The 11,268-nt window shown below is 37.2% G+C and overlaps 1 protein-coding gene across 1 annotated transcript in view; it reads left to right on the top strand.

Annotated features, from left to right (window-relative positions):
- Positions 1-257: 257 nt before the first annotated feature.
- Lrch (Leucine-rich-repeats and calponin homology domain protein) overlaps positions 258-11,268 on the top strand; it is a 47,226-nt gene continuing 36,215 nt past the window's right edge. Inside the window, 1 exon segment of the mRNA XM_074085304.1 lies at positions 258-473. Within this exon segment, the coding sequence (XP_073941405.1) occupies positions 284-473 (190 nt within the window). The 5' untranslated portion in view covers positions 258-283.

Here is an 11,268-nt window from a genome sequence, read left to right as displayed (position 1 = left end):
TCTAATTAATAAGAGGAAATAAAAATAAAAGAGCTGCAGTTCCTAGATTATTAAGACGTCGACTATCGAAAAAAAATATAATTAGCGCCTCTCCAAAAAACTTTACTTAGCCAATTACAATACTTCATATTGTACTACTATGTAAACTCTACTTTAAATTGTTTAGCATGAAGTGAGGTGTATCTTAGGATTTGACGTTATGTTGGTGCGATTGTAATACCAGAGACAACACATCTTATTTTCCTTTGTCAGTTCAGTCAGTTGGGTTTTAGTTTGAAGGAATATGGCCGTGTTAGGGCCGTGTGTGAATGTAAATATGAACGGTCAAAGTAATATTCACAGTCAGTTAACAAAATCATTAGAAAGAATTCTAGAAGATGCTTACTTAAGTGGTGAATTAAAACTTAGTGGACGCAAGCTGAGAGAGTTTCCAAAACCAGTGAAATTTGACTTGAGTGATACAGTTGTTGCTGGTAAGTTGCATTTATAAATAAATCTTGTTGCATTTGTGTGGTATTTGGGTTTATTATTTCATTTCTCGCGCTGTTTATGTCATCGGTAGTGTATTGGAAGACTTACGGGCGTGATTATGTTATTTTTGTTTTGTTTGTCGATGCCGATGCCGGCACTAGATGCGATTCGGTGAATCGATCGGTTACAAAAGCGGCAGCGATGCGATAACGGTTTGCTTTCTACGAATAAAAATAAACGCCAAGCAATACATCGCATTTTGTCACTATTATCTAAGTATAAGATAACGATAGTATGTTCCTGTTAAATTATTCTTATTTACCAGGTAGGTACGCTATAAATTCTTATTGGTGTCACGATATCAATTCATCCGTCGGCAAGTTTTTTTTTATCGAAAGCGGTCAGCCGTGCTTCTGCGATCATACGATACTCTCATTATTCCAGATGATTATTATTATATCTAGATTTAAACCGAGATGTAGGTATTTACGAATGTTGGAAGAAGTCTTGTATTCAACGTAATGTTCGGGGATTTTTCAGTCCAAATTTTGATAAGCTATTTTTATCTTGGGTTATCCGCGTCATCATAATATTATCAAATTTTATTCAGTTAAGGACAAATTTAATAGCAACACCGAATTCGGATAAATACATATAAATAAATACCTACCTACTATAGGTTCAGTCATCATCTGATACAACAAAAACAAAGCATGCATGAATAATCTGATATGACTATTTCTAGGGCCACTAAGATGTATCAGATATTCATGTAGGTGACTACATACCTACTTCATTAACATATTTTCCTTTACTAATTACTACAAAAAGATACCACCTAAAACATGATAATTAAAATGATTAGCACATATTCAAGGTGCCTGGGTAACTCAAGTCAAATAGCACTAAGCATAAGTATGTACCTACACACAGAACTACTCACAGAACTTATGATAAGATAAATAGAAATTACATGTGAGCTTTAAAAAAGTGACCACAGGTATATGGCTAAAAAGCCATGTTATTTTTCGGTCAGCTCAGTCTGTGATTTATTTAACTGGTCAAACAAATAGGGAGGTCCAAAATGGATATATTTTGTTGGTGAGTACTATATATAATCTACTATAGCTCGCGTGCGTATTGCGTTTGTATTTTTACAAACGCGCGTCCATGGCCCGATTGCATAACAAAGTACAAGCTAATAATTAGCGATTTGTATTGAAATTCACTAATAGTATTAGCTTGTACTTTATTATGCAATTGGGCCCAGCGTTTAAAAAATGCAGTGTGCAAAAGCTTTATCTAAAATAAAAAAAAAACAAATAAAATGTGTATATTGGCGGCACAGTTAATAAAAAAATCTTAGAACCCTTGTATCGATACTGGTACCAAACAAGAAGTGCATTGAATGCAAGCGGTTGGACCAGGGATGGCACACTTTTTAAGCATCATCTTCATTGTATCTAAAAACGAGAAAAGTAAAACAATTGTTTTATGAAAAAATATAGTTGTAAGTGTAAGCATGAAAAAATCACAATCCTTTTGAAAATCAATATTATATATTTTTTTTCTTTTATTTATTTCTAACCCTGGGTGGGTTGGGTATCTAAGACCAATAGTGTAGATTGAATAATACATTTTGTTGCGCAAAAAAAATAGCTATATTACAATGTAACTTTTGCCAGACAATCCTGTATGGTTAACAACTTATTAAACATGGTCCAACTTTTAAACTCAACTTGACTGCAGTTTTTACTTCCCGCTAGAGGGGTTAATAGTCTAGTGTAGTCTATAGGTGCATAGGTTCATGTAGGTAGCTGTTCAAAGGACTGGGGTGAGGGTGGGTCTGCAAACTAAGTTAATTTAATGTCTGTTAACAAAGCATAACTGAGTTTACAGCAGCTGCGCTGGCTTGGTAACTAATTAGTGAATTGAATGGATTTGTAATACTGTTTATTGAATTTGATAGCTAATAATTTGATGTTTGGTTTAGGTACATTTAGATGTAAACAATGTAAAGGTTTGTTGATATTAAGGTAATTTTGTTTTGAAAGTTGTTGAAATATTTAATTATGGTTATTAATATAAAATGTATATAGGTACACACTGAAACTTTTCAAAGTTGTTGAAATATTTAATTATGGTTATTAATATATAAATTAATGTATAAAGGTACACACTGTAACCTGTGCTGTAACTTATCTGCAATTAGGTTCTAAATTTATAAAACATCAACTTTATCCTCCTAAGGCCCAACATCCTAAATTTAGGACATTTGTCTATGTCAAAGCTGATGCAAACTTCACTAATTAATATACTTATACCTATTGATGTTACCTAAATGCAGATCTTATTGGTGTCACAGAAAAGGTTAAGTAGACTTGATATTAGACACACCCACGTTCATAATTGCGTCACAAGAGAAACTATTCAACACATTTGGTATATTTTCACCCATGTCCATTATGAACGCCATAAGTGGAATATTTTACAGCCATGGCGCCGCCACCGTAACGAGGCAGTTGTAAAACGTTTTTAGCTTTTATTTTGGCTGCCATATCGTGTGGGCGATGTGTGAAAGAGACGTCGAACTGTCTGTCGGCGTTGTCAAATCTACAGAAGCTTGACTAGCTGTTGTCTACAAATTCGTCTGTTTAATGCGTAAACTTGGCGCTTTTCCGGGATAAAAATAAGCCTATGTCCATCAGGGATAATGTGATCTCCGTCGGTAAAAGACTTTTAGTTTGTAGATATTGCCCCTCCATAAAAACACAAACAAACAAAGTTTGCGTCTTTTGGACGACCAGATAGCCCAGCGGCTTGGTTCCCGTTCGGAGCATGTCACTCTGTCTATGTCATGTCAAATTAAAATCATTTACTCAGTTAGTAGGCCGCAATGGGCTCTTTTACACGTCTTTTTTTTTTAAACTACCAGCGCTTTCGGAAAAACCATCATTGCTAAGAAGAATGCGCCGTAATAAACTTTCAGTTACTATCTAATATAAAATGACCCCAGAAAAAAAAGCTTGCGTAGTTAATATCCTTTGGTAGCGTTACGCTGCATTTCCACCAAAGATGTGCGAGAATGTGTTGCGAGGAATGTGTTTCTCATGAACCGAAAGACGCTTCATTTACCTGTCTTCGCACAGCACAGCTCTAGTGAAAACAGCTGAGCGGAGCGAGGCAAGGTAAATGAAGCGTTTCTATTGGTATAAAATCATGAAAAACATTCCTCGCAAAAATAGGGTTGCAACGGAGGCGTTGTAACGGAGGCGTTTTTAGCGGAGGCGGAGGCGACGAGTTTCGCCTCCGCGGATGCGGAGGTTAACGGAGGCGGATGCGGAGGTGAAAGTGGATGTGGAAAAAATAGTAGTTTATGCTTTATTCAACTTAAAAATCTCAAAATTAAAAAAAAAACTGCCAAATCTCACTTGTTTTCGGCGTCATCGTGCATGTGACTTAAATAAACAATTACTTTGTACAAAATCACTTTAAAAAATCGCGGTTCAATCAAACATATACATTACAATTTCGTACGTCCAAGCAACGAGACAGGTTGAAGGTTTGATTCCTGTCGTGTTATTTGACATACGCCCGCCCCCACCCCGACCGCGTTCCCGCTGCGCGCCGAGATAATGAAATGAAAAATAAACCACCGTTATAACTCCGCAAAAAAAATTGCGGAGGCGGAGGCGGAGGCGAAGATATTATTTCTTGCGGAACTTCCGCAGTAACGGAGGCGGAGGCGAAGTTCCGTTACAAGTTACAACCCTACTCGCAACACATCCTCGCACATCTGGTGGAAACGGAGCCTTGAACTGAGGCTATTGAGCTAACTTTTGGGAATCAGCCTATGAGATCTAATTTCGTAGTCTAGTTTCTATTGTAGGCAGGTATTTAGGCCATGTTGTTGTTGCCTTGTTAGCAGTAGCTGGACACGTAATTATTAGTACACATACCACATTAGGTAATTAATTGTTATGCAAATAGGTAGCTTGATAATACGCAGATACACTCAAATTACCTTGTTTAGTCTTAAAGTACCTCCCAGTCTCAAACTTTCACACTAATTTTATTATTTTTTATTTCTTGACTGTCAGATTGTTTTTATTTTTCTTTTAATTATGTAGTAAAGTTGCATTAGTTTCCTCAGTCTAAGTTACTTACTTACTTACTATCGGGGCACAGCGACCCCGAAGATGGGTCTAGGCCTCCAACACCAGACTACGCCAAGCTTTACGATCTAGGGCCAGCCTTTGACCCCGAGATCCAAAAGGTCTTACAGGACCTCATCACTCCTACACTATCCTGACTAGTATTGAAAATTCGAAAGTAACTCTGTCTGTCAATCTATCTCGTTATTTCTTCACACTTAAACCGCTGTACCGATTTAGATGTAATTTGGTAGAATTTAGGTACGATTAGGACGAAATGTGGCTAATTTCCTTCAACTCATCACTACTCCTACGACCAGTTATATTTCCAAGCCTCTGCAATCGCCACTTAGCAAACCAGAGGTACTGACATACATAAATGTTGCCACATGTTTAGGCGGCCAGTAAACGACCATATAGTATGTGATAACTGAATGACAGGAGAGAGTGTTTTGTTTAATTAAGATCTAAGATAAAAATATCAAGTTGGTGAGATGGTGTGGGATGAAAAAGTTGCAATTCTAACGATCGATGAAGGCTGCTGGAGGACAACTCGACTGTCGCTAGCGTTTTATGAGAAAACGATTGCGAGAGTGTGATTGAGATTCTAATTTGTCAGCTCGTACAAAATCCACTTGTCATGACAAACTTCACGTGTAGCTGTCACCAAGAGAAAGCATTTGACAAGTTTTCTAGATATTTATATCGATGATGTGTTATAAAACGCGCATACGCTTCTGGGAAAGATAAAAGCCAGCGAAAGCGGAAACAATCTTAAACAACTCTAATTAAATTACCGCTTCTAATGTTGATATAGCTGGTTTATGGTTTCAGAAATTTCTCAACAAGCTTTTTTATATTGGTGTATACGAACGCGACAACAAAAGAACTATATTTTATTGAACCATGACCGAGCCCAAGAGTGTGAGACTGAATACAATGGATTTTTTTGCTTTGCGAACATGGCCCCATAGCTTAATTGCCACGGCTTAGAGGATTTGCTAAGTTAATTAATATTACTTAAACAGTTTACCCGATGATGTCATTACCAAGGTCTTTTCTAGATGTTATCAAATTACGAGGAATGACTTAATAAGGTATTGTGTACCTACTTACCTTAATCGTGATGACTTATATTTGAATTTCGGTCTTCTTTTGATTCATTAAACACGTATCCGGCTTAAAGGGATTACTAATAGGCTGGTCCTTCGAACCAGATTTAATCCAAGTTTAATAACATTAACAACCAAGTCCCGTACGCCACTTTAGTTTGTTTTGCATTTAATACTTTTAGCTTTAAATTTATGATATTTTGTGTGTATAAAGATAGGTTCCGAAAACATGATTAGATTATGCTACGAATACAACAGCACTACTTAACACGCATTCCTACGTTGAGCGGTTTGCGCAGCGGCAGTGACTCAGGACGGGATGATACTTCCTTATTACTCATATCGATCATATATTATCGTACTATAACTGCGCCTACTCAGCCCACACCTAGCGCAAATTAGCAGAGAAACTTCAGTTCAACAAACTTCGTGTTTGTGCCATTTGAAATCGCTTAGTTTTCCAAGGCCATTACGTGGATGAAAGTGGTAATTATCTGGAGTTATCGATATATCTAGATTTGAGATTGCTTTAAGACGTGTAACCAAAGTCTAGTATGACGATGATGTTTATTTTCTATATGATGCTTTTATGATTGCCTGACTGAACGCTTAAACATAAATCGTTTAAAACACATTTTGGAATGTTGTTGTATCTGACTATTGGGTTTATTTTCCAGTCTGAAATGAATGTTTATATCTAATCGGGAAATTGGGGTATCTTCTGCATTATAACTGATTAGATCAGGTAAGATTGTGCTTAATATATCATTACATTGTCAATAAACTTTTATCCAAGAAGCAAGATCGTTAAGTGCAAATATATAATGAGAGCCTTTGTTAGCATTAGCAATAACTTTCAGAAACCTGCTTTGTTTTAGTTAGCTAATCAAATGAACACGCTGAACTGTAGACCTAACGGGAACATTGACAAAGTTTGATTTTCCGCAAGCAAAAAGTTCCTGTTCGACTTGCTAAGCTCCTATAATGGCGACAGGTGCACCGTGCTCACCCGAGCGACACTCCGGATACAAGGGACGATAACACCAACGTAATACCAACATTTCCAACGACTGCTTCACCTATGTAACCAATACGCTGGAATCACACAGTTGAAATAAAACCTTAAAGCTTTCATGGTAAAATAACTGTTTTAAAACTTCCATGTGCATCATCTACGCTCGCAACAGACCAGACCTATTCAAAACAGAACACGTTACTGGCGTAAAATGCCACGTCCGAAAGAGACAGAGTACTCGATTCTATTGAAATGATGACAGATACACTACAGACAGATAACGTAGAGCCTGTTTTGGAGTGGATTCGAGTGGGAGTTGCGTTAGAAAAAATGTAAACAAACACCTTTTTCCCTTATCCTGTTTCGACAGTGTTTTCTCACGGGATAAGATAAACAATGTTGTGAGTTTATAATTTCCTAAGAGCTTTCAAGCTTCACCATAATAATAATGCTTCTGCAGTAAAAAACAAAGCTTAAAAGGAAAACGGCTGTAATAGATATCTAATGGGCATGAAAGTATACGGCCTCGATGTTGCTATAAAGGGATGCCAAGGTTCACGCGAATAACCCTTCTGATTTTCCAATTGATCGCTTCGTTGCTTTATGCTGCGGTCAATCGACGCATTACATAGCCTGACCGTAAAAGCAGCGGGTGCAAATTAATCAAATTCAGCTTCGAATATTCATAGATACAGATTTGCAAGCAGAATGCAAAGTTGGTATACTTTTGGCGGAGGTACATTTTACAATACATCATTCTTATTCGTATCTGATAGGCATTGCTGTTCCTTGAATACTGATCGTGACAAACCAACCGATAGGAAGAGGCATGGCGCAATAAGAATGCCACGACTGTTTGACGTTGCTTTAAAATTGTTGGTTAGCCCTTGTGTATTTCAAAATTAAAATTCAAGCAGTGATCTGATGCTTCCACTGCAGGGCTGTCTGGTCGTGTCCCAGAATTATCATAAACACATTTTGCGTTGGTATAAATACAAGATTTACATAATGCTGATAGTTAAATCTCAATGCATGGCTAAGTAACTCTATTGCAGATTGAAACAATGGAACTATTTTGTTACTAAGTGGTGATTAGTCTCAAAATATTGTTGTATTACGCTGTCAAAAGATCAGTGTGAATTCTTCGGCAAAAACGTCAATGGCGGCATTCAAAGCGAAGCAATTTCGAAACCTGTTAGCGGGATGGAAGCTGGTATCGTGAGAAGAGGAGCCGTTCAATTAAGTATATTAAATTAACTTCTACAGACAGATCTGCGCCGGCGCAGGCTGATAGCGAGATAAACAGGGGGGCTACTATGAAATTTTAAAATCGAGGTTCGTATCGTATCGTCCCTCTCACTCTCGTGTTGAGTAATATAAGCGTCAGCGGGACGGCAAGATACGAAGTTCGAATTTTGCTCTTCGTAGTATAGGGCCAGATGCGCTTGAGTTTAACGCTCATTTCGCAATCACAAGGGGCTCTTGTTAACCATGTTTGCTTCACATAATCCCTCCTTTTAGAAATAATGCTATTAACTCGAGCACTTGATGAGAGAGTGTTATTATCAGTACGGCATAGTACCTAAACTACAAATTATATGTTTCACTGGAGATGAGTCTGCTACACGTAATATGGGGAATTCATGTTGAACTCCTAGCCACTTATCGTTTTATTACACGGTAAGTCGTTAGTTCATGTAGCTTTTTTAAAAACTTTTTATTACTTTAATCGTAAAGCGTGTGCGAGATAAAATAACGAAATATCAAAAGGATTCAACTTATTTTAAAGGGTAGGTACCTATTTAAAGGGCATTTTCCCTAGCGATTGAATATTTTCATTAAATATTGAAACGACGTATTTTATGATTACATAGCTTAACGAATTATCATTATTTAAATAATGTACAAAAGTTTTTTATACAGTTTTCTACTTATTTCTACATTAAAAAAACTGATAGTTGAACCTCATCGTTACCTCATTAGTTTTTTACTTTGCCGTATTGTACCATATAATATTTTGTCTAGCTCGAAACTTACATAGTATTACTGTGGTGTAATTTTCAGATGGTTCTCTTTCAAGTACTAGTGAGTGTTGAGATCGATCGTACCCTAGTTGGAACCCTCTTATCTCGCCCTTTCTGCATCGAACACAGAATCTGCATCGTCGGTGACCCAAATTGCAGGCTTCGACGAATGGCTGTTGTGTCATACTTTGTATTTACTATGTTTGTACAATATGTTGGTTTCATGTTCATCTCAGTGACTTGCTTGCTTACACCTGCGGCGGGCAGGGTGTGGTAAGTATCAACGGATTATAAATAAAACTTAGAAAATCTGATTTCACTTTTCTCAACTCATAACTTCAGTTCTTATAATGTATGTAACGCTCAGAAATTATTTGTCGGGTGCCTTTCGTACCTATCTAATTATATAGGTGTTGTCACAGCCAAGATAGATCACAAATCACTTAACGTAACTCTATCGCAACATTACAACTATCTAAGCTCAATAACTCGTCCGTCGAGCGTGCTAGACGGGCTTTCAGAGCCCTTGCCCAGCCTCTTATGTAATTTTGTTTTATGCTCCCGTCGATTGCTTGTGTAATCTATACATCTTGTGTTAACCCGTTAACTGTGTTAGCATTAGCATTTAAGGTTTCGGTTCTTTAGCGGTCTGTTGATGTTTTTACGTTGTTTTTGATACGCGTTTCTTAGTTGCTTTTTAATATTAAGTCTTCGTTGACGTTACTAGATTTTCTAAGTCTTGTTTCCCATGTAACAAAGAAGCTGTAAACTAATTTGAAACTACGCCGCTAAAACCTAGTTTTAGTTTGATTTCGTTTAGTTCCTTGCGCAACATGCCATTGTGAATGAATAAACCGCTTTGAACTCTGAATTGGCAAGGCTTGAATGCCAGTAAAGGTGGAGTTGCATATGTTTAAGAACATAAGGTTTTTAGTACACTTGTAGTTAAAAAAACTTCACTTATTACAATATCATATCGAAAAGTGGCATTCGTCATGATTATCATAAATCCATAATCCTTAGATACCCACGGTTTTTGCGAAAAGTTTTGTTGGATTTATCTAAATTCAAATTGTATTGTATTTATTGATAATCCAAGCCTAAAGTATGACACTATTAGTTAAGTTTAATTTAATCTTTCTGTAAGAATACACATACTTTTAGGAATAAATATTGAATCAATTTACCCGATAGTTGGTTGACCTCTCTTGGTAATCTACGTTACTACGTTCTGACAGCAATATTGTTTTTCATAAGACAATGGAAATCTTCGTGGATGTATCGCATTATAGTGCGCTAATGTCACATTATACGGAACAAATGGTCTCTTCAGAAGGTTCATGGCTTCTCGGAGTTGGGATCTAGCCACTTCCTGGCGTCGTCCTCGCGAGTGGAATGGGACGGAACTTCGCTTCCTTCACTTTCCACTTCGCTGATTCAACGATATCAGTGACCCAAGGGTTGCATGGAGTGAGTTAGGCCTACTACATCAACCGACCTACTTCAGTATCATTTTTCTGTAATACGTTCGTTGCATTTGCTAGTATCATTATGTTGCGTGCCAGAGCCGCAGTTATGAGCTTTCGCCCTAAACTCGATATACATGTTTAGGTAAATTACACAGGGCACAGTCGACTAAGTTAGTAATGAAATTAATCAAAACTTGACGGGCTTTGTGATAGTGTCTTGAATAAACTTAACATCAACTCTGCTGCGTTAATTAAATTTTGATTACATCTTCGTGGCTTCATTATAATAATCGTGAAAGTTTTTTTACCAAAAGCAGTTTCAAAGCAAATTTACTTTTGCAATAATTGACTTTGCTAGTATAAATTCATTTAGATCTTTACCGATCGTTTGCACATTTTTCATTGTAGTTTCTAGTTTCAAGTTTACTGACATAGTAATACGATAGAGCTTTTTTAGTGTCATCAGTTTTTATTCATCTCCGTAGCTCATAAACGCGCCTGCATAATAAAGGTGTCTCAAGAGCTTTGTATACGGACTCGTCTCTGTGAGTTCTTGAGTCAAAACTATAATCATTCTGTCTGATTGACGACCTCCTTTCGACGCGGGGGTAAGAGAAAAGGACGTCTCGGTTTCGATGTTGTGGTAAAAAGGGCGATTTTATAAGTATGCGTTCGTGAATCAATACTAATATTAAAAATGCGAAAGTGTGTGTGTGTTTGTATGTTTGTCCGTCTTTCACGTCGAAACGGAGCGACAAATCGACGTGATTTTTGGCATAGAGATAGTTTATGGGCCAGAGAGTGGCATAGGCTACTTTTTATCCCGAAAAATGCACAGTTCCCTAGGGAACAGCGCGGAATAACCGAATTCCACGCGGGCGAAGCCGCGGGCAAAAGCTAGTTTGTAATATCTTTGCTTTCCATAAAATTTGGTAGGTAGACTCAGTCCATGATTCCGAGATGGAAAAACAGGGTCTCCAGATGTGTCCCCAAAATATTGTATGGATGTGTCCGTTTTGTTAC

This window comes from Choristoneura fumiferana, chromosome 3 (assembly GCF_025370935.1).
Source record: "Choristoneura fumiferana chromosome 3, NRCan_CFum_1, whole genome shotgun sequence".
In the NCBI taxonomy this organism is placed as follows: Eukaryota; Metazoa; Arthropoda; class Insecta; order Lepidoptera; family Tortricidae; genus Choristoneura; species Choristoneura fumiferana.
The sequence above is the reverse complement of the archived record's forward strand: the minus strand, read 5'-3'. Positions and strand labels throughout refer to the sequence as shown.